We start from the raw sequence: 24392 nt of genomic DNA, 5'->3' as shown, positions 1-24392 counted from the left end.
GACAAATTTGGCAAGCAGTTACCATCAATCCAAAAACATAAAGGTTGATGCTTTAACTAATAGAAAAATGTTGTATTTGTCACCAACCTTTCCGAAGCCTGTTGGTTTGTGGTAAAAGCCTGATTGTACAACAGAGAACTTCCCAAGGAGACATGACTGATTTATTAGATTCTGATAACATTGGCATGCACTTGTTGATTGACAACATGATTTACCTCAGAACATACATCTGGGCAGAGTTTGAGCTTTTATACCCACCTGATCCCTTCCCTTGGCTTTCAGAGACGTCAGATTTATGTTCATGTACAAAGACAAACAGTTCAGTGTTTATATTCCACCTATGGTTTAAGGGGAATTCTCTGACTGCTAATCAAATTGAGTTGAACTGCACTGGATTTAGTTTGGTTTTGTAACAGAATCCAATTTTTCAATTTTGACTTGTTTCATAAATCTGGGGTCTTTCGGGTGGAAATGTCCCTAACTACAGAGACAATACTTGCTGTGAGCTTTCTATGATATCGTTACTCCACGACTTTCTTGATTCTAATTTGAATTGAGCATAAACATGAATAGCGGAAATGGGAAAATCCCAAGTGGTTCCTGGCAGTGTAGCTACATAGAAAGCTCATTTTGAAAAATCCTCTCCTCTTTTATTTTTGGCTGACATGCAATGTCAAGAGACAAGGCTTCCTGAAATGCCCTTTCGCTCATGAAAAACATTTGAGTAATGCAGATGTGGGCAGTCTTATTCGTTTCAGTCGAGTTTTTGCCCAACAAAGGTGGAGAGGGGTAGTTTGTGTAACCTTGTGTCCTGACTTCACAGGAAAGCCTGGGTACTCTGTCCATGCAACCTTTTCAAAGTGAATACTGCATGGTCAGGTAACACTCGTTGACTCTTTCAAATGTTGACGTCTTTTCAAATGCATCAACCATTTAAAGAAAAATCATATTCACTTTATCTTTGCTCAAAACCCTTCCTGACATCCTTGTCACTTTTTTGGGGGGATTTTTGCAGCACACTTAAATTTAGAATGCATTTGAAAATGTGTTCCTTCCCAAATAGTTTAAACTCTGTCAGATAAGGAAGAAGACCTACGTGTCTGTGGAGTTTCTGCCGAGATCTCATTGGTGTAAGCTCCAACTCCGTGTTTACTACGGGCAGCCAGCCGGAAAGTATAAGTTGTGAAGGGCTTCAAGTCTTTCAGCAGGTATGTTGTTGTCGGCTCGAAGCTGATGCGTTTCTGTGGAGAAAGTTTCACATGTGAGCTTTCAAAGTAAAGACAGGGAGTACCAAATATATAATAAGTAATAGGTGCTGCTTTCTGATAAGAAAATACAATTTGACCGTATAATATCCTGATAAAAACTACAACAAACATCAATTATGCAGTCATTTGGCGGTATTCTTTAGTGTTGTGTGAAATGGTAATATTATTGGTTTGATTATCGGGTGCTCATAACTAGTTACTATAAATATTGTTAATATCTGGACCTGTAAATTCCACCATGGAATTGTTATATAAGAAGCTATACCCATTCCATTTCGCTGTATTTTACTTTGTTTTTTTTAGGTGTCATGTAGAGACATACAAATTAAAATACAAATGAAATGAGACCAACACAATCCTACAGATCTGGTATTATGTACATATGTATGACTTATCAATTAGTGCTATTGGTGTTGGTATTAGGAAACCACAAGAAAATGATAATTTCATGAAGTGACTTCTTGTGTGATTCATCATATTTAATTTGTTATGATGGACATTAAATCTAATGGGAGGCCGAAATGGGTCAAGTCAGGAAATGATTACCTCCTCTTTGTCGTCCCTCTTCCTGTACATAAGTTCATATCCTGTGATTTGATTTTCCTGTCCAGTCTGCGCTGGGGCGATCCATGACAGTAAAATACTTGTTTCTGATTTGGCTTCTCCTTTGAAGTCGGTTGGTTGGGAGGGAACTGCAAGTGGAATAAAGAGATTAATTAATTTATCATTACATCTTGCACTATTCATTATCATCACAGTCAATACTGGCACAGATGTCACTTTGCGTTAAGTTATTGCTACAAGAGACAGTCCATGGTTACTTAATGAGGGGGAAAAAAAACTTTTTCAGGAAAAGTAAACAACAATTCAGCATTTGAATGTTTTTCTCACTTGAGAAAGCCAATTGAAGTTTTTGTAGAAAGCCTGAAGAGGATCATGCGTTCACAACTATAAACCACTAATGAGGATCAGTGACAAAAGTAGCGCGGCTTCAAAATGTTTGTGACACTCCGAGTTTAATTGTGGAGTCTGAACATTTGTTAAACTTCAAACTTGTTTCATTATAGATTCCGCAAATGAAAACAAACCATGCTTACCTCCCGTCTTTGCAATTATTTGAAGGTCTGGGGAAAGAGGTCCATCGCCTACTGAGGTGTAGGCCAAGACCTTGATGTAGTAGGTCTTATTGGGGATGAGGCCCTGGATGGTGACAAAGTTCGACCCCCGGACGATCTGCTTCTCCCAGAGGTTGACATGCTGGGTGGAGTCCATGGTGTAGTAGACCCGGTAACCCATGATCTGCCCGTTAGCCTCCTCCGGTTCATCCCAGTGGATCACAGCGGTGGTGGTGCTCAGCATGTGACCTCTGACTTGCCTCGGTGCCGTGCTGGGTGCCTGCTCAGCTGTTTTGGCCTCGATGCTGTCACTGGGTGGCCCTCGCCCGATGTTGTTCACCGCCACCACCCGAAACTCGTAGTCCGAATAAGGGCTGAGGCCTCCCACGCTGTACCGAGTGGTGGCTACGCCGTCGATCTCCTTGTACGAGTCTTCCGAGTACTTGGACTTGTGTTGGATGATGTAGTAGGACACCGGTTCCGGATTGCCAGAGTCCCACGTCAGTGTTATGCTGGTGGCTGTGCGCTCCGTCACCACAGGAATGCCAGGAGCCTTGGGCAACGCTGTGATGATAATTATTACATAAATATGAATAGGAATACAAAGTATACAGCAATGCTATACCTCTGTAGATTAATTTACATTATGGGCCAGAGACACTTTATTTTAATTTGTAGATGGTTGACTTATATTGATCACATTCATTTTCCAGCCCATTGCACTTGACACTGATGATGTACAGTATATCTGGAGTCTTAAGAGTCTCGTATGCTGTGTGCCTCCTACTGCGTGGAGCGTCCTCGTGCTATTTCACTTTTCTAGTTTACATTTGTAAAAAACAAAAGTTGGATATGAACTTATGTGCGAGATTAAAGGTTGGCATACCCCGTGTTCAACTGAGAGCGCTGTTGTCGTTAATCTCGGATATCCCAGTGTTTATCACTTTAATAATTTAACAGTTGAATTTATTGCTTTAATTCCCCACGCCGTGGCACATGGCAAAAGATATCAGGGCAATAGATTGTCTTTATATGCCATCTCAAGTGTGCTTCTGGGGGAGCTTGCTGCCAGACGGCTATATTGTGACTAATATTTCTATGTTATGTCTAGGAAAAACAAAGCCGAGTGTGTGTGTGTGTGTGTGTGTATGTGAGTCGGTCCCTTGTGTGCACGTGAACATGGCGACACCGATCTGGGATATCTTTCTGGTACGCTGCTGTGTAGATATGATTACACTCAGATAAGTACCATGCCTACAGAGGACACCAAACAATACTGGCTACGTTTTGCATCCCCCTGCCGCCCCCTCCTCCTCTACCTCTCGCTAACAGAAATGGTAAGCGTGTGGCTCTGTAGCTCTCCAGCTGAGAGATAAGAACTTCACTATATTCTCCATCTGACATCTAATGCACGGAGGCTGGTGTCGGGGCTTGTCTAAAGCTTTAAGGAATCCTCCACAGATGAGTTACCGTGACAGTGAGGGTTAAATTACTTTCTTTAAAGCACTGCCCATAGTCTCTGCTTGGATATTTACTCTTAATGTATAGTAGCTTCAAATATCCAGATAGTATATGCATGCAGTTAAAATAAATTACAAAAATACATATTTAAAAAGTGTGTGTGTGTGTGTGTGTGTGTGTGTGTGTGTGTGTGTGTGTGTGTGTGTGTGTGTGTGTGTGTGTGTGTGTGTGTGTGCGTGCGTGCGTGCAGAAGCTCAGCTTTACCTTTCACCGTTATCTGTGCCACAGCCTCTATCACCCCCAGGGTTGACATGGCCACACAGGTGTAGTTGGCTGACTGCCGGACGTCTGTGAGCTCCAAAACGTTCCGTCCAATGGGCATGTCGTCCTCTGGAGTAAGGTCCTCTGCACCCAGCATCCATTTGACATACGGCATGGGAGAGCCCACTGCCACGCATGTGATATTGACACTGCCGCCTGGCATGATCTCATTGTCTGTAGGTGGAATGGAGAATCGTGGTGGCACCCGGCGTACTGAAAAAAGACAAAAGGTGGCGTGAAAACCCAGCGGAAAATGGGACAACAGAATCCATTCATAGAACAAAGTGTGTATTCTCCTCAAATGTTGCCAAAAGAAAACTGACTGATCGTTGAACATGATACGTTATATAATAACATTAGCATATTGTTAAAGGTGACATTGTAGCATAGACATTAACTTATGATTGCTGGATGAAGGTTAGGAAAACACATTTGATCCAAGACTTGCATATTTCAATGGTGAATGAACAACACGAGCGCCATGCATAAAAATACCGGATCACCATCAGAACAGATACTACACAAAGTGCTGGAGAGTCGACAGCACTCCACAGTTGTATGCGAAGAAACAACTTTTCGGCTGCGTGCTTCCAGCTGATGTGAGATAATGTGCCTCATCACATTCTCACATCACACAAACATAGATAATACTCAGAGACGTTGCACACGCATCAAAGGAGAATGATGTTTCTCTGCAATATTTAGGGTCAGTCCAGAGTAGAAACTAGGGCTGTCAAATGTTATGCTTTCACTCCTTGAACAAACTTCAGATTCAAAACACAATCACCCTTAAAATGTCTCCCTCTCCTGCCTTTACTTTTAAAAGTGGCCTTAGACTTGTGAACTCTTCCAGCTCAGAGGATGAAAGTAAAAGTTATGCATACTTTCTTTATGCTTACGAATTCAAAAGCCATTGAAAGGTCTTATGCTTATCACATAAGAGGACCAATTATGCCGGCGCTTAAAGCATTAACTTGTCTCGCTACACTTTGTTCTCTGATTGTACAAATCAGTCCAAGCCTGTGAATGAATCAAAATCAAAATATTAACTGATGCTAATTCAAATGATTTCGACATGACTGCAGGCCTCAGTGCAGTTTCAGATAAAAGGCTGAGCGAGTTCTTTCAGATTGAAAGTTTACCTCGGAACATGTCAAGGATCTAGACGAGCCACACATCTTATAAGAGGGAGATAAGATGCTCCAAGACGGATGCATTTGCAGAAAATATCACTGATGGCAGCTTTTTAACTACTCATTGTTTTCATGATTTATGTACAGTACAAGTCATCATTTTGCAGCACAAAAGGCTGCACAGAACTGCCATTGGAGTAATTAGGTGTGTGGTAAGCTTGTCTCTTAATGCTGAGTTTTAGTTTAACCAGGATTTTTATTTTGTTACGATTCCTGTTTTGCTGACGCTTAACAAATTGTTTTTCATGTCATTTCAAAATACAATCAAAATACATGATTATTCATTTTTGTTTTGTTTTTAATAATCATGATTACTCACAGCAATGTTGATTTTAATCTAGATTTTAAACAAACAAACATATCATTTGACAGCGCTAGTGGATACACATTCCCCAAATTAATATTAAACCTTCAAAGAAAAGGTGAAACTCTTAGGTTAACTTAAATGTATAACATTCATAATGCACATGGACGGCTTCAAGGCCTTTTGGAGGGGAGCAAGAGTCCGTCATGCATACAAGAACAATATGTGACTTTGTGAGGCAACCATGTACGGGAGTCAGGGGGAAGAGGGCAACAAGGGTAAAATAAGTGGTAGCGGGGTCAGAAGGAAGACGTGGCAGCACACTGTGTAATGGGAGGGTTAGTCTGCTACTGCTACATTGTTGTAAATGTGACGAGTACAAGCTCAAGGTCCTGGGAGAACGGAAAAAAAAACACTTGAAGAAGAAGACAGACATCTTAGGACAAGGGGTCTATGAATGGACAAAACAAAAAAAAAGACATGGTATTCCTCCTCAGGTTTTACTTGGGAGGATTTTTATACAAAAATAGCTCAGTACATGTCAATGAAGTGGATAACTAAGAGGCTTAGGTATGTGGGAAACAGACAGGGACTACCGGGTATTGTTATAAAACATTTAGGGAGGGTTGAAAGTAAAAGTAAAGTCAGTGTTACTGCTCATGGTATTGGAAATAAATTACCGTTAGGTTAGATTATTTATTCAGTTCTTTAGTGAACCTTGAAGAAACCTGTAAAGGAACGTGTCACTTTTAAACGAGGGAATACTTGTATTTATTGCCTGCTAATTGACCCATCTTTTTAAGCTGCCTCTACAGTAGTTCCTGTGACTCTAAACTAGTTCTTTGTGCAGGTATATTCGACTGCTGTCTGCTGCTAATTCACGAGCCCATTCTGTTGAGCAGACTGCAGCTCTCTCTGGAGAGGAAATCTAGGGGAACTGCTTGCATTATTAAATACAACGTTTCTCTCACTCAATATTTAATTAATATCCAATTGGATCACGCTCCCCACAGACATAATATTATCGTGCTCATTTGAATATCATTACATTTGTCAAGTCTCGTGGATAACATTCTAAATACATCATTCTTTCACGACTTCCTGCGCAGAAACATCCGAGTCGGAGGAAGAGGATAATCTCCGAAGGGCAAGGTTGTTTTTACAGCTTGACTTTAGTGCCCATTTCAACAAAGGATTGATTTTGCTTTAACATACTTTTATCCCTGAGAAACTTCAATTGGAGAGAGCACCACAGGGAACATTTTAGTGCAGCGATGCTTAAATGGCTCGATGGAGGGAAAGATTCAGTGCTCATACGGAGCAGCTCTGCATCTATGTAGAGCAGCAATTATTAGTCCAAGAGCCCAATCAGGGATATTTTCTATGCTGCGTCACATTCAATTTCTGTTCCAACTTAAACTAATTTAATTATTACAATTGTATTCATTACTTATCCCATTGACCTGCTGTGTGGTGAGTCATCAGAGGAACCGAGCAGGAACACTGACAGGGTGAGGGTTCGGGTAAGGGCAGGGCAAAGGGGATGACTAGCTCAAGCATTGAGAGGTGACCATGCAAATAGATCCTCAGGCATGTGCAAATATATTGCCCCCCCCCCCCTCCCCACACCCCCCACACCTCAAAGATGCAAACATGCACCACCTGTTGGACAGTCAAGCACTCTGACAAAGACCGGGGCATTCTCGATGGGAACATGAACATTGAATGAGCGACAAAGATAAAAAATTATATAAATAGAGGTAAAAAAATAAATAAATAAGAGAAAACTTCTCTTTTTTTGTGCAAACAAATGAAATTATTCATGTTTTGTGTTGTGTTCAAAAAGTAAAAACACACCAACCTTCTCGTAGCTCTGAGGGATGTAGGAAATTTGATGCAGAACAAAATTAAATAAGGAAAGGAGAAAAACAAGGGAAACACAGAGAGTAAAAAGGCCATGTTTTAGGTGTTCAAATGCTACTTAAACAATTCGAAGGACCTTCTGTCTCCAAGGCGCAGGTAGCCCCTTGTATCTTCCTGGTTCCCAGATAAAATAAAAAGCGACAGTCTGACCTGTCTAAGCTCAAACATTATGAATAAGAGAGAATGTTTCTGCCTAAGCCATGTGGTGGGTTACTTACAAAAGCTAACCAAAATCTGTTACGCATTGTGAAATGTATTTTGAAAATTACAAAAAAGAATGTGTACAAATGTACAGTCTCTATCTGCTACACTTATTTGTAGAGAATTTAAAGAAGACAATACTGGAAGAGTAAGTAGGTTTTGTACATAACATCTGTGTGCCAGTAAAAGAGAGAATAAGTAGCAACAGCTGCACCGAGTAGTGTAACTTAAAGAGTGAAAGATTACAGCCTCTTTGTAAAAGAAATGACTGAAAGTGAGCCACTGCTGCTACTCTGCATGTTCTGTTTTGTATTTGCTAAAATCCTGAAGCTGTATATTAATTGTATATAATTATATATAAAAACTGAGACTGTTTTTAGGAGATAATTTTACATATGGAGTAGGATAAAAAAACAACACTATATTAGAATGACTTTATACCAGTTGTAACTGTTAATTTTCTACATTTCACTGTCAGTAAAACTAGTGAGATTAAAGCTATCCTTCCAGTGTTGATCAATAGGGAGAAAAAAGGCCAGAGAGGATCTGTTCACTGCTGGGGAAAGAGTTGGGACTGATGGAGGAGGGCCGGCCACCCTTTACCACCTCCGACAGTCAGGTTTGAGAGGCAATTAGTAGATAAACACAGCAAGCAGTCTAGTCATTGGTGTTAGGCTCAGGATTATCAACAAGGACCAGAAACACACAACAGCAGATACCGTAGGTTCAAATCAGTGCAGGTAAAGTCAAGTGCAAAATAAAAAAAGAACCAAAACAAAAAACCAAGCATACTTACAACGGCCTCACAGGACATGGCCCCTGCAGACTTTATTGGCTGATTTAAAGGTTACTCACAGATTTTAAAGAGGACATTAATATAATATTTGATAGAAAGCATGCCAGTGTTGTCAACATGTGCTTCCTACCTCTGACGTATAGATTTGCTGGGGCAGAGTAGCGGGTTCCATCGTTGTTGGTCGCCACACATTCATACTTCCCCTGGTCAGACTCTTCGCTCTGCTCTATCTGGAGGGCTCCTGGTTGGGAATAACAAACGGGGTTGGGGGATATGTTTGGTTAAAATGTTGTTGTTCTCATCATGTTCACAAGCAAACATAAAAAAAGGAAAAGTAGTTTAACCTCAAGGAGGCCAACATCGGCCCCCTTCATTTCTAGTTTTGCTTTGTCTTGTCAAGCCTGAGTAGTTGGACAGTTTGAGGAAGGTTGAAATTAAACAATATCCAATAAACTGCATCAATGAAATACTACGTCCTTGCATCTTTTACTTAAAACTCTATTTTAAAATTAAGCCCCCATCATTATCACAGCCTGATCCACTGGCTGAGGACTGTGTTACCCTACTATAGGTGAGGGATATCTGCAAATGGTAATCATGCAAGACATTGTAATACAATTTAACAAGGCTAAAGTAACCACAAGGGAAAAGAAAATAACACATTGTCAACCAAAAGAAAAACACCTAAGTTACCGTCTGGCTATAATACATTTACCTTGTCGATGACTTCTTTAGAGAAAAAGCCCGAATGCTTATATGGCTATAGGATCTAAAAAGACCCTAATCCTATCGCCAATGTTAAAAAAAAAAGTCATAATTTCACTTTGAAGAATAGGGGCAAGCCCTTCAATATACAACATATCACTGGACTGGTCAATATGGGGATGAGTGATACTGCTTTAGGGAAACATGGATCAAACAAAAAAAGGTTTACAGTATAAGAAAGCAGCATAACAAGGGAGGACAATTAAAAGAAAGAAATTTAGGTATGAATTTTAGCATATTCAATCACAGATCGAGTGTAGTATTCACCTAACTGAATAGTTTTGGGACTTCATCTAGGTGAAGTAACTTTCAAAAAAGGCAGCCCATACAAAAAATTGAAAAATGCTGCTCATATGTTTGGAAAAATGTTAATTGAAGTATTATGTAAGGCAAAACCAACATATAACCCTCAATAACAAAAGTTTTGACATGCAAATCTTGGCAAGAAATGTATGTCGGCACAACTTACAACCTTCTGACAACCCTTAGCTGAAAAATAAAATGCAATTGTATTAGAAGACAAAATTCAAAATATCGACCTGAGCCGACAAGAAGGTAACCAACCACTGCTTTAGCTTGTGAAAGCTACAAAAGACACCCATAAAAATCCACAAATGGGATCAGCAGTGTGGTGTCACATGACCCAGGGAAAAATGGCTTTATGCATCAACAACTCTCCAGCTTCATGTCACACGGCAAAAATGAGCCAATCAGGTCCTCGCCAGACTCTACTGTTTGCCTTCCCCAAACCCTGAAGAAAAAAAGTCAAAAAGTAAAATAGTCTCCAAACCCAAGAAAAGTAAGAAAAATAGGTGAAAGAGAAAAAAAAGCACCGTAGAAACTTTATCAAAAAAGTGGTTGTTTGGGCTTTTTTGTAGAGGTACAGGAGAGGAAAGCAAATAGAAGAAATGGAAAAAAAATAGTTTGCAAATATAGAAAGAATTCTTTGGGAGAAAAAAGCAGAGGAGAGGCAATGTTGTCTTCAGCATGCCTGCGTGATTCCACAGCATCTGTGCATATTGTTTAGTGCTGAACAAGAACAGCTAAGGGGGAAAAATGCTTGGTTGTTTTAGTTGGACAAAAAGAGGGACACATGATTCGCTATGGCCAAAAAGAAAACAAAAATGAACGGAAAAAAATATAGTTTAAAAAAATAATTGTCATTGGATATGCTTATTCGAGCCAGGGCAAGCATATCACAACTGAGCTAAACAGGCTCTTGAAACCAGAATACAAAGGAGTAAATAAAGCATAGACAAAGAAAAATGGAATACAAATTTAGTCAACGAAAATAGGACAAATAAGAAGGAAGGTCCGTATGAATGTAATGGGTTTCGGTCTTGGTAAACAGGACAAAAATGGAGGTGACTCAAGTGAATGGATGGGTTGACAGCAAGAATGAATTTGTATTATTTTCATTCTGTGAACGTCAGTTCAGCACTCTTACCTCTTATTGGTGTACCACCTGGGTGGATAATATGAATGCAAATAAGATTAGAAAGAAGAAGCATTAGTACGAGTAGATAGAGGCTTGGGGCTTTGGAAGAAGAATCAAATTAGATTTAACAGGGTACGTAAATAAAGGTACTAGAGGAAAGAGGAGAGAGAGAGAGAGAGAGAGAGAGAGGGCGAGAGAGAGAAAGAGAAAGAATTGTTCTGTACTCTACTGGCAAAGATAGACAGGATTCATCATAGAAAAAAGCATAGGTCAGAGAGAAGAACTTGTACATTGATGTACCACGGGGAGGTGCCATTGTTGGAAGTGGCAATAGCTTCTGAAGACCGTCTCCTGAAGGGAGAGACTTTGAGGACTTTGTGTATGAGATTGAGAGCAGTCATATTTAAACAACTTGAAGATTCCCTTTGCTTCACCTGAGCTAAGCAGAGCTGGTCACCTCCCTAAAACTCTTGAAATTCCCAGACCTACTTTGCTGGTGTTAAAGGACAAGTGAGTACGTGGTGGGTCAGTGAGTGAGTAAGAAAGATGTGAGGACAGGTCATTGTATGACAACATCAGCTAAGGTTGGGTGATTATAATCTGCAGATAAAGGTGACACTAAAGCTGGCAGTGGTAGGACACTTGACTACCGTGGGGTGAGGGGAGAGTGTATGTGCCTCTAGTAGTAGCCCTAATACTACACTATCTGTTAGTAAAATGCATGCCATGCATTTTAATAGTTGTTGGAGACATGGAAATTAGTGGGGGGGTGATGTGTGCTTTAGAGCTAAGCACTTACCAAAGGATTCTGTAGATTTAAAAATATAGAGAGAAGAAAGACAGCATAAGAATATGATTATATGCTTTAAGTGAGTTTAGTTAACAAAGGTTTTCGTAAATGCTTTATCAACTACGTGAATCAAAGTCGCACAATTAGAAATAAAGGGTTAATTCTACACAGTTCTGTTAAAAACAAGTCAGCAAGGAAGTCAGGTTAACAAGACGGTTTAACAAAGGACAGCTGTGAAATCTGAAGACAGGTGGTCAAACATACAAGACTTAAAATTTACAAGTAGTTGTGCTAATGTGTTGCCTTTCGCGGGCACATAAAGCTGCAAGCTACGGTTTCCGTTAAGAGTATAGAGTCGTCTCTGAGATAGTATTGAGATAGTGAAATCAAATGGGGTAGTCAGGCGAATGGGTATATTAGGATAATGTCACAGGCAAATCAAAACAAAGCTGGCATCTACACATTAAAGCAGGGGCTGTAAATTCAAAGAATCAAGGGGTAAGGGAAAAGCCTTGTGAAGTTTTACGCACTACTGTGGCTGATTAGAGTCCAAAAATAGATGTTTTTCTTTAACCTAAAGAAAGTTCTTATGCAATGCAAATGGTTTTATTCAGAGGAGGTTTAAGGATCCCTCTTTCAAAAAATACAATTTCAACAAATGGACCAGAACGATGATTAATTTGCTTTTCTGCATCTTTCCTATTTTGTAATCATGTGAACTCTTAGCATATTCTGAATGAAGCTGAATGTTGAATATTAATTGTTTAAAAAAAAAAAAAAGGCATAAGAAATGAAGAGAATGGATCCCAAAAAAAAATACTGCACCAATGCAGTGGACAGGAAATCAACACAAAACCGCAAAAATAATTAATTGTAAAAAGTCACAGCAGTGAGCAATGAGGGCAGAAGTTAGGGCAGAAGCCAGCAAACACAGAGGGGGAACAATCCCAACAGCCCATGACAACACTGGAAGACAAAGGGAGACACACATACAGACAGCACACACCGGGGCGCACAGAGAGTAGAGGACAGGAAGTAGTAGAAACAATGCCATTACCTACAAAATTAAAAGCCAAATGAGAAGTTAAATTATGGGAGGAAGAAGAGGATGAGAGAACAGAGAAGACAACAGGGGGAGCGGTTCAGATAGAGAATAACAAGAAAGGAGACTCCCCGCTTTGTAATTCAGTTTTCAGCAGAGGAAACCTACCCGATCTGAGCTGTTTAATGCGTCCATTGTTGTTGGTGGTGTTGACGGGGAGGAAGTCTTTAAACCAGGAGATGTCTGGGTCGGGGTTGCCGCTGGCGGCACAGAGCATAGTGGCAGTGCGTGTTCGCTCCACCACTTTCAACTGTGGGCCCATGTCTATGGTGGGGAAACCAGGGGGCAGCTGGTCCTCTGCAAAAAAAAAGACGAGCGACATTGTTAAACAAGCTAGGAGTAACCGAAACAGAATATTTCCCAGAATTCTTTAAATGACAGAAAAGAAGAGCCTATAGCTCCACTGGATAACCATTTATCCACCTTTGAAGTTCTTTGATAGTGGCAGGCGGCTTAGCTGTGTTGAATAAGCTGTCTTGTCCCAGCCTGTGTCTCGACTTACAGACTTAACAGAGGCGGGCTACATCTTGCTGCCGTTTCAGATGTGAGAGGAGATAACTCCTCGCTTCAAACATGTTCTTTTAGCAAAACAAAGAAAAGCAAAGTGTGGGGTAAGTTTTGTCTGAAGCACACGGCTGTGAACGTGAAGTATATTCTGCTTGCAGAAAGTGAGGATCTTCGAGAGGGTGCAGAGTGGAATTTTCCATGCTCTGTATGCAAAATGTCTGCCTCTGTAAAGTTAGGGGAAATCAGAAAAAAAAAAAACAAGACCTAAATTCTAAATGCCAATGAGGTTTATGTGCACCTTTTAAGTTTTCCTTTCCCCGCTGTGATATCGCTAATTAGTGTCTTCCGCTGCTCTCGTAAACTGCACCTTTTTGGAAACACTTTCTTCATTAAACTTTCATGAGGAGACATCAGTCTGGAAACAGCTTTGAGATGCCACAGCCTGCACACAGCCAAACGACAATCATGGCCACCTTCCAACAATGCTTTTGGGTATCTGGCATGAGAAACCAACTCGATGGATAAATCTTCTCAGAAATAGACTGTATTACAAATGAGTGACTTCAGACTGAACTGCAAAACTTTCTGATGCAACTCCGCGTCCCTGACTGAACTGACATGTGTTTTGACAGTGATGGAAAGGTATTGTTTATTAAATGTTTTAAAATCAATCCCATAGCAGCATTCTCATAACTCTTCATGAACCAGTTTAATGCATTTCTATCCTATATAACGCATACTTTGAACACTGGTCATTTTCTTGGCAGCAGGGCGCTGTTAGTTACACCGGACGTCCTGCCCCATGCATCCTTATGGTTTATCACTGGAAGTCTTTGACATGCTGTGCAATATATAGCATGCATTTATCCCTTTCACTATCCATTAAGGTAATGAGAGCTGCCATGGCTTTACTCTTGTTAAAAGTTTGTAGGTGTTTGGCACTGTGTTTGCTTGTTGCATGCACAAAATTTATTTTCTTTTTAATTAAGACAAATACCACTTAACCACACAATTCACCCCAGTCACACTAGCCATATTTAGTTAACATCACAGTTAAAGTAGGAAAGTTAAGCTGAAGGACAGAAGCAGTCTTGTGTAAAACCTTAAGAAATCCCCCTTTCTTTTCTTGCTATCTTGTTATTGCTGCCATTCATATCTGCCTTACAGTCATTAAATGTGATTGCATGGTTATGGATGGTGTATTACATTAATTTTAGGTGTTTATGAGATAGGTTTCAAGAACTCTATTAGCTATCATCTTGCTCTATTTCTGATTTACAATGACAAGTATGTAATGTGATCATTGTACACATGATAATGAATGATCATAGCAACTTATTTCTTCCAAATGTATCACTTTCACAACTTTCAAGGAATGAGGGAATAGTCTAATCAGAAAACAAAACTAAAAACTGCACATTTAAAGTGGCTCATTCAAATGGAGAAAGACGGGGAGGACGGTGAAAGGAATTAATTGTTCAAGGTAGCCTCGTTTCAAGCTCCCTTCAGCCTGTTCAAGGTCGACCAGACAATCAGTCGATTCTACAGTGAGTCAAAAGTATACCTGATCAAACACAATAGCCGGAAGCGAGCCTGGGAGCATGAGTGCATGTTGAATATAGTAATTGGATGTGACAATCCATGCGAACTAAAAAGCAACTCCTGTGAAATTGCAATATATTCTAAAACAAAGTGCTCAAGAGATCATAATTTAACTGTCCTTTAAGAAGCCCGGATTGTTCTCATGCTGCCGTATGCAATGCCCCCGGTTGTTCCGCTCTCCGGAGAAAAGAGGGTGTGAGGCAACATTCATTTTAATTTGTAAATGGTGTAGACTAAGTTTTTCAAAATCAGGATCCAGTAAAATATTTGGACAGTAAAACCATAGCAATTCTGTCTGATTTGCACTGCTGATTAACTACAGTGTGGCTCACTGACATTGTGGAAACGTATAAAAGTGAGGCCAGGGTCAAGTGTACAAAAGGGCACTTTCACCAAACCCATCTTCCATATCCTATAGAATGCGTTTGTTACATGATGCTAGCCCGTAACTCTGGTGCAGGCAGCTGATGTGACTCCAGGCAGTGCATTTAAAATTAATGACCTGTTACAAAGGTTTCTGGCCTTTGAATTCTTGCTCAGCCCAGAAATGTATTTTACAGCTGCTTTGTGCACTCGCGCTCATCGAGAATGGCCACAAAGTCATGACTTCAACCGTGAGGTATCTCAAAACTTTTCTTGCATAGGACTTGGACTTACGATACAAAGACAGAATAATAAACACAAGTACTTTGACGTTCTCAAGCTCCTTACAGCTCCCAGCAATACCCTCACTCACTTCAGAAAGAGAATTACCATTGTGATAATAAATAAAGCGAGGGAAATTAAACACATTTGCTAACTTGTGCTGTGATTAACAACTCACGTCAACAGAGCTGCAGCTGCGTTTCCCTTCCAAGCCAAAGCCTCCAAAATGAAATCAGATTAATCACTATGCAATTCAAGCCGCGGCCTGTTTGGTGTACATTTAGGAAAAGTTGGGTTATTGACAGTGTTAAAAGTAAAGAATGAAAAAATGAAGCGGCTAGTAGTTTTTTCCCATGTGTTATGTTTGCAGTTCTGCTAAGTGTCAAGAGGTTGTTTTTTGACTTGTGGTTACATTAATTATCAGCAAGGAGCTCCTTCATTCCCCCTTCAGTAACCCTGATCTGCATCCTGATCCTTTGATTGGCTTGTTGTGCATTGTTTTTGAACATGTGTTTTGGGGCTAATACATGCTGTGTGACTTGAACACACAGCCACAAGCTACCTGTACAGTATATGAAAGTCAAAGCTGAAATGGGAAAACAGAAGAAACACGTTTTTTTTTTTTCCCCTCCTTCCTTATTCTACCTTGCTGCTAACTGCAATCTCAAGGACAGCCTATAAGACAAGGGCAGTTTCTGCTTTATAGACCCATACTGTATATTCAACAATGGATCTACACACTAAATGAGATGGAAGGGAGAGAAATGCTGAAGTCACCTTCTAAAGAAGTGCTGAGCACTGGTGCTTGATATAAAAAGACTCCCAATGACAATTTGCACACATTAGCCACTGCCAGGCTATCAGGCCATATGAGTGTGTGGTGCCAAGTATGGGAGGAGTATAAAAAGGACATTGGCTCAAAAAGTACCTCAGTGAGCAGATTTCTGCTGAAGACATAAGGCCAGTGGACATAAACTCAGCCCATTAGCAGATTATATCTATTGATCACTCATACAAAATATGAGCACAAGTGGAATCACATTTTCCTCGTACAAAAACAGTGGCCATTTCGGTTTCTAAAATGTTGCTTGAGAGCAACATAAAGTCAGCACAATCTGTCGTTATATTGCAGTCTGGCAATAAACACACACAATCACACTGTGTTCAAAGTAAACTTGTCACCTGCTGTGTCGTAATGACTTCAGCTACAAACTCAAGTAATATCCTCCTTGTTTAGGCTCAAATTAAATGAGCCTAATTAAGTCTCAGCAGATAAAGGTACCATTCAAAACGTGAGCCGTTACTGTGAACACGTTAGCTTGGTTAGCGCTACAGCAAGGCACTTTTGTGTTAGTGTAGACTGAGGGCTTGTTTACAAGGTACTACAGGACTAATGCAGTTACATCTATGTGTAATTCATTAAAGATAAAAAAAATAGTGCAACCAGACTAAAACCAATGCCAGGACATCTGCTTGAGTTTAATGTGTGCCCAGATGTTGACAGCTGTGGGAAACCGGCTACAGACAAACCAAATAAAAAGCATGTTCCGCTCTCCTGCGCAGCACCGACAGTAAACCTACCACTGTGTCTTTTTCTCTGGTGTATGATAGACCGTTCACAGAGCACAGCTTTTTGGAGGAAGCAATTACACAGTCAGTCGGCGTCGCCAGATATTGGTAGTCTGCTAATATTGCATACGCTTTAGCTCGTAGGTGGGACATTGTATCGGTAATGATGATTGACATTTAAATAGTGGGTAGTGATGTCAAAATACAATTCAACATTCGTCATTGCCGAGCTAAACAAAAGCAGTAAAATGCTCAGAAAACTGAGTGTGAATCTTATACTTAAGTCTAATTAAGTAAGATGTAAGATTTAATGTCACTGAAAGCACATTTGGCTCCAATATTACAGATTAAGTACAAATGAATTTCAGAAGGAAATGAAGCTTTGTTGCACTGTTCTTTCCAAGTGAAGCCATGAAAACATAAACCTTTCCGGTCACATTCTGGCTTATGTTCCGTGGTTGCTGCACAAGGATTGGATTCGGTCCGACCCTTTTCTTCCCAAGCGGAACAAGACGTTTCACCCTGCGGTTGAGGTTATTCTTCAGGGAAAATCCCCGCTGGCCAAAATAAGATATATTTGTTGGACGTATTTGAGTGGATACAATCTCCTCAAAGAGGCTGTCACAGGTCACTTGCTGTGTCGGCGTGCTGGAGAAACGGGTGTGTGTCAAGACCTATTGTTGTTTGAGGATCCCTCCTCGCCACAGATGCTGGATTATGGAAGTGTGGGAATTCGGGGCAGATGTCTTCAAGTATGACATTCTTACGATTTACGCTGCTTTTTCTTCGGCCCTAAAGATTATCCTTGCGCAGTTTAGGAATCAATCTGATTCTCGCTACCCCTCCCCAGATGATATTTCAGCCAGAACAAAAAGATGAGCCACAAAACATTACCCGTGGAGTGTGACAGCACTGCTTATTTTTCTCAGCAGCCTGAGCCAAAGCCGTTTTTCCCACCACACCATAGCATATAATTTGAAGTTGAGGGACAGTGATTAAAGCTCTTTCCACGTTCCAAAAAAAAAAAAAAAAATCCAAAAGAAGTGAGAAAGAAGATAGAAGAATTTAGCAGGGTTAGGGTGCTAATCATGTTAATCATACAGCCCTCTTGCTGCTCACAAGGATGTCATTTGGAATTGGCTTGTTTCATGGCTTGCTAATGCATTAGCTGACCTAGATGGAATTAGGACTTGGTGTTTTATAAACTCGTAAAAGGTCATTAATAAAGAAAGAAAGGGTGAAAGACTTGTAGAAGTGCAGTAATATGATAGAAAGGAAATCTTGACACGCGGATAAATAACATTACATTTAACCGAGACTCTCGGAGCAGACATATGGTCTTTGTGACATACACTTTATTTTTTTTTTCCAAAATTAGGTTGTTGATTCGGAACACATTAACATGGCAACATTGTCCATTGTAATTTGTTTACAGTTCTCAAAAATGTGTTGCAAGCCTAGTTGATACATCCGCTCAGAGACGACCTGAATCCTCTTCAACAAAATGTTCTGTTCGGCTCCTGTTAAACTGACGTATTCAATTATTATTTTTTTTTCCTTTGGCATGGGAGAGGGGAATGTTAATTATGCTTTTGTTTTCACACAAACAAAATTACTCAACCAAACGTAAGAGCTCTTGATTAACAAAGGCTGACAGCAATTCCATTTTGTGCCAATTCTATGACGGCATCTGTTCTATTTTTCCTCTTTCCCTCTCTCTAATGTTTCACCACTTTCACCCACGTCGTTGGTTTCCTTGCTCTACTTACAAGGTACACGTAACACTATGGTACAGAGGTGGACTTTTACAATCCGGCACCTAATGATTGACGGGTTCTAAATCTAGACCCACCCTTGGCTTTATCAGCCACCTGCAGCTTGGTTCAACTATCTCAGACCTGGACTAAGACAGAGTTACTTTAATCGACACTCCATCCATCATTCTGACCATAAACTTTTGCAAAGGTGAAACTTGTCCCCAAATACATTTTTGACCATCAGACTAGAGCTTCTATCCCTTATTTCCTATGTCCAATGAAAAACACAGACATTTGATTATATTGATTAATTGACTTTTGATTTGTGTTAGCACTGTCTCAGGTAGAATACTTGGAATAGTTTAAATACAAGTGAAAGTAATGCATAATTAATTCAGAGGGAGGACAAGTCAGGCAAGCATCCTGAGTATATAAGCACCTGTGCATCATTGCTGAGCAAAAAGGAGGAATGACAAACAGAGATGTCTGAATTTTCCCTAAATGCCCTCAGAGAATCCAAAGCATGTATTTATCTCGCTGATACATCCCAGGGCTGTTTGGCACACATGTTGTCCGGTCTAAATAAGATTAGGTTTCCCGCTGGAGCTTCCTTTGAGCCAGAATTCCCAAATAAGCCTCCTGGCACCTGCACTGGGTAGATATTGCTTAAGTAATCCAATAATAGAAAACAAAATGCTCAGCACTTGGTCTATTAAGGCACACAATATTGTGTGGTAGGGGACTATTCTTAAATTCAGCTTCTTCACTTGTATTTCAAGGGTTCACAGGCGAGTAACCTTCAAATTGTTTTAAAACAATTTGAAGGTGTATCTAGACTGATTTTTTTTTAAATAATTTTTCTGCAGACAGGAAAAGACTCCAGAGGAGATCAGATCTGAGGGCACGTCCCAATTATAAGCCTGGGACCACGATTCTTTATGTTCCTAAGCCTTAGACAAACTGAAATGAGGATATGTTAAGTAGCAAAGCATACAAAGCTTTCCAGTGTAGGTTTACACATGCGTCAGTGCAGGACTTACAGGCTACAATCAATCCTGTAGTATTTAGCAGAGTGCTGGAGAGTTTGCTATGAAAGCCCATGATCCATTTACTTCAGCCTTCATAATAACGTTGATGGAGTGGCTAACTTAGAGAGAGGATTATGTCTGTTTTTTGTGTCTACTGTGTGTCAAGGGCCTATTTTAATTTTCATCTCATAGATATGAAGGAGGGTGATTTTAGGTGAAAAGTGAAAATAAAAACAATTACCGTCTGCAGTAGTTAACTGTAAAATGTACATGACTGCGATGGCCTACACATTAGGGCTTTCAGAAACTAGAACATAAGGGACGTGTTTTTGCAAATGTGTAATAATATACTGAATATTGTGCAGTGAAAAATTGGGTTCTTCCATGCAACACAGAAGAAGTGTAGCTGGGCTGATGACAGCACGCTTTAAGACATCAGTTGATTCAACAGGTATAGAGCACGCTAATGAATATTACTGTGAATGTGCCAGAAATGGCTCAAGCAGCTAATTCCAATTTTCTATAATAGTTTTAAGAGGAGCAGGCCCACTTCAACACAAAGTGGCATTACGTCGCATTAGCTTGTTACCTCTAAAAGGTAGTTCAGTAATTTGCTGAACAAATGCAGTCTCTTTGAGAAAACCGCTAATGCCCTGGGGCTGACAACGAGGGACCATCTAGTATCCACTAAAATGTTATTTTACCGTGTGGCCTAAAGGAGCAAAATAGGAATGGATTGAGAAATACTAGCGTGTTCCTTCTCCTGTGGTGATGATGAACGTAGGAACGGAATACAGGAGGCGGAAGGTGAAGGCACAGAGAGCTCCGGTAACCCGAGGTTCACGGCACTCTGTCTCGGTGAAAAATAGCGTCGTCTCCCCCTTTGCCCCGCACTGATTGTTTCTTCCATAAATCCCCTTTGAGATTGTATAATTAATTGAATGCTGCTTATTTGTCATTAAAAAACCCTCGCCTAATGCCTGAGATTATGAGGAAACCATTGTAGAGTCAATCTATTAATCACCGAGCCTTTTTTCCCCCAGAAAAACCTTCACAGATGAACAATTCAAGCCGTTGCTCATTCTGAATGACATTGGAGAACTAGTTTTAAAACTTTTAGTTGACACACTGTTGTCATGGTACATTATTTCTTTTAAACACGTGTGAAACAAGTACATTTACACTTCCTTTTTGGATCACACAATGACTACATGTTTTCACATATTCACGTTCATCCATGAAAGACATACTGCACCTCTGTCATGTTTCTCTACAAAAGGGAGTAGCTATAGAGTGGAGATTTTGGATTGATTTTTTTTTTTTAATGTCCACTTCTCCCTTTAGGACTTTTGTGTCGGGAGCTCCATAGAGAAGCAGTTGTGGGATTCGGGTTGAAATTGAGAAACGCGATCCAGGTCAAAAATTCTTTTCTATGGATTATGCCTTTAAAATGACCCCGTCTGCCGTTCCCCAGAGATATTTTCTATGACCATCGCTGCTCGGGCAGATTGGATCAGCCGAGCACAGGGCATGCATCGGAGATGCACGCCGCTTCTGGCAAGGCGCCCCAACTCTCCCCTGGCCTCCACGTCATTCATAAACATGACGGATTAGCTGTGATATTCTTCCATTTACAACATAAGCAAAGGGAGTTGGAGGAGGAGAATGAAAGCAGAGAGTGAGTGTTAGTGTTGGATGCCCCTAAGGGGCATAGTACTAAAATGGATGGGTAAAGAGGGAGATGAAAAGCAGAGATGAAGCAGGAAGGGCGGAGAGGGGGCCTTTCTCTACAGGCCTGGCTGGGCAAGCAGCAAGGCAGGCAGGAAGCCAGGCACAAAGCTCCATTTACGCTCAGATGCCCCCCCCCTTCCTCTTCTTGCCCTACAGACTACACATCAGCTCAGCCAGATGTACTGTTCTGAGTAAAGATCACCTAGGGGGAAGTGGAGAGGGAGAAAAAGAGATTTCAGGACCTTTTCTACCTCCAATCATGTCTTTGTCCCTCACTGACATTGTCTTTTGAATTTGCCTCACTCACTGTCTTCATCTGCCTCGATCCAGACGCAGCTCATCTGAGAAAGATGCTTGATGTTAAAGACTCTCCCCTAATCGGTTTTTGTCTGTCTCCCATCTTCCCTCTCCAACCCTCTTCAGGATTTCATTTTGCATATTCCATTTGCTGGCTGTTACCTTGAGCAATGGTTCCATTTACTTCAGAAAACAGTTCCACATTTATTGGGTTCAGTTGGGCAAAGAAAAAAAAATTCTGATCTGCCATCAGCACTTTTTCAGTTTTTATTAGCAATATTCAAAGAAGGAGGGGAGAAAACTATTTGACAATGCTTTAAATTATTACCCAAACACAAAGGTAAAATGGATGTTGCCTTTTTTCTCTCAACTCCATGAAGCACACTTTAGGAAGCCTCTTCTTCTTCTTTCCTAGCTTTTTGGTAGCAGTCCATCAACCATCATTTGATCCTCTTGAGTGCATTAAACATTCACAAATAAAGAGGACGTGGCAGGGAATATATAAACAAGCACACACTACCTTCTCCTTGGAGACACCGCTGTCACTTTGAAGCACATACTGCAAGACATCTGCTCTGCTTTTATCTTTCAGGCTTTTCTTGTATATTCACCCTCTTACCGCCCACTTGGGATGACTACATGATGCTTGATGTGTCAAAGTTTAATAAAGTATGCGTTTACGTATCAACTTTTTATCATATAATAATATTTAACTCTGTGGGTTGATTTATTTGTGTTTGTCTTTTCAGGGGACGCTGATAAAAGCCCAGAAGCTGGAGCTGAGTGAGGCTGAGAGAATCAGCAACCAGGTGAGTCTGCCGACTGGGCGGGAAAAAAAAGACAGAAGGCCAAACTGTGAGACACTGAGTTGCTTCATTAACCTTCATGTACTATACATTCAGAAGCAGGTGGGTCAGGTCGATCAAGCGGGCATTTCTAATACTTTGGCTTGGATTGTCTCTTGGCATATCTTTTGTGTATTGCCAGAAGTCGGTGTGTGTGTGTGTTCAGGTTAAATGGACTGCACGGGACTGCTTGTGTGTATGTGGTGTGTATTACTTTACTAGCAAGAAAGCATCCCATCAGCTGCCAGAATGCGTCCACAAACTCCTCTGAGCTTTAATCACTTTTAGCATTTTGTGCATGACCAGATATGTTCATGGTTCACGGCCCAGGACTCTTACATTTGAACATGGTATCATCAGACCCAGACGAGTACTCTGGGAGACTTGCCGTATAAATGTCTGAGGAAACCGACTTCATACAAGTTCACTTCCTTTTGAGAAAGGGAAAACCTAGCACCAGCCATTTCAATAATTGATAGAGCTAAAAGCTTGCTACAGGAGAGGGGAGTATAAAGATTATTCATGCTTGCTGACATCCTGCAGAGAAGGACCTCATGGCTCTCAAAGAGCCCTAATGGAAAACGGGGTTATATCAGGCTCCTCAAATTCATCAGACGGGCATTCTCCCCAAACATGACTGGGGGGGGATGATGGGTGTCACAGCAGGCGGTGGATGCCATTGTTTTATTATGGAAATTGTGATATTGAGGCCACATGTTTTGAGATCTGACGGCTCGGTTTAGCGCTGATGAAACTTGTGATAAACTTGTTTTGTCACCCTTTCATGCAGCCATAAAACATTTAATTATGAACTGCACTCATCTTTGCTGTACTGGATGTAATAATCTATAGGCAACTAATTACACCCGGAAATCAATTCTTGCCACTTTCTCAGTCCAAAGTTGTTTGGCTGTAATTAGCGAGCAGCCGTCACAGCTTGAAAAGTTTCTTAAATGCATTAGATGCATTAAGGATGACCCTGCAGTGCCCAATTAATCTAGTAGAAAATGACTTGAGTGGAGCTACGATCAAAGCTACGAACATTAGCACCCCTCGACTACCTGGCTCAGGCTTACATACTCCTCGTTTTATGACCTGCGTTATATTCTGCCATTTGCACAAATTCAGATCATTCAGTCATTTATCAAGCTAAAAAAAGATCAAATGTCTGATCTTACGATTGGCATAAGTAAACCGTTTTAGAGGATGTAGCAACGGTGAGCATGCTAACATGCCGAACTATGGTGTTGATCTTATAGCTGCTAAACAGTAGCATGTTGGCATTGTGAGCATGTTAGCGTGCTAACGCTAGCATTTATCTCAATGCACAGAAGCAGCCTTACAAAACGGTTAGCATGGCTGCATGTAGACTTTTAGTCTTGTTTACTTTAACATACACAACATCAAATATCTTTAAAAGGCAAGAAACATGTTCCAGGTGTCTAACCTTTCTTTACCATATTTTGTTATTTACCTCTCAACTGTGCTTCCACATGATGCGGCAAACAATTTGCATTTTTGAATCACTCCTGATCTAATTACGCTGCCGGTGCAGTGAGGTCACTGTGGAGAACAGTGGCATGTAAGGAAAACAAACGGAAAACACATTCCTCATTTGTCTGAATCAATAATTATTAATTCAGGAGGCTGTCTTTACTTGAATTCAAACAAATACAGAGCCACAGCGTGTGCAGAGTTATCTATCATGTTCAGTGTGCAGTCCAAGCGCCTTTG

At 40.6% G+C, this 24392-nt stretch overlaps 1 protein-coding gene across 34 annotated transcripts in view; it reads right to left on the bottom strand.

Annotated features, from left to right (window-relative positions):
* LOC137874609 (receptor-type tyrosine-protein phosphatase delta-like) overlaps positions 1-24392 on the bottom strand; it is a 333500-nt gene that overhangs the window by 32545 nt on the left and 276563 nt on the right. For 12 of the 34 annotated variants that reach the window (XM_068713389.1, XM_068713393.1, XM_068713391.1 and 9 more), the window contains 9 exons: positions 12786-12974; positions 11585-11593; positions 10795-10812; positions 8713-8823; positions 7524-7535; positions 4109-4378; positions 2366-2947; positions 1815-1960; positions 1097-1241 (listed from right to left, as the gene is read on the bottom strand). In XM_068713389.1, coding sequence (XP_068569490.1) covers positions 1097-1241; positions 1815-1960; positions 2366-2947; positions 4109-4378; positions 7524-7535; positions 8713-8823; positions 10795-10812; positions 11585-11593; positions 12786-12974 — 1482 coding nt within the window. The remainder of the gene's footprint in view (positions 1-1096; positions 1242-1814; positions 1961-2365; positions 2948-4108; positions 4379-7523; positions 7536-8712; positions 8824-10794; positions 10813-11584; positions 11594-12785; positions 12975-24392) is intronic. The other 22 variants (XM_068713399.1, XM_068713401.1, XM_068713424.1 and 19 more) reach the window with 4 other exon arrangements.

The sequence above is a fragment of the Cebidichthys violaceus genome, unplaced genomic scaffold (genome assembly GCF_023349555.1).
Source record: "Cebidichthys violaceus isolate CVI_PGR_0920_01 unplaced genomic scaffold, fCebVio1.0.p SCAF_19, whole genome shotgun sequence".
NCBI classification, from domain to species: Eukaryota; Metazoa; Chordata; class Actinopteri; order Perciformes; family Stichaeidae; genus Cebidichthys; species Cebidichthys violaceus.
Note: the sequence above shows the minus strand (reverse complement) of the source record. Positions and strands in the feature narration are given on the sequence as shown.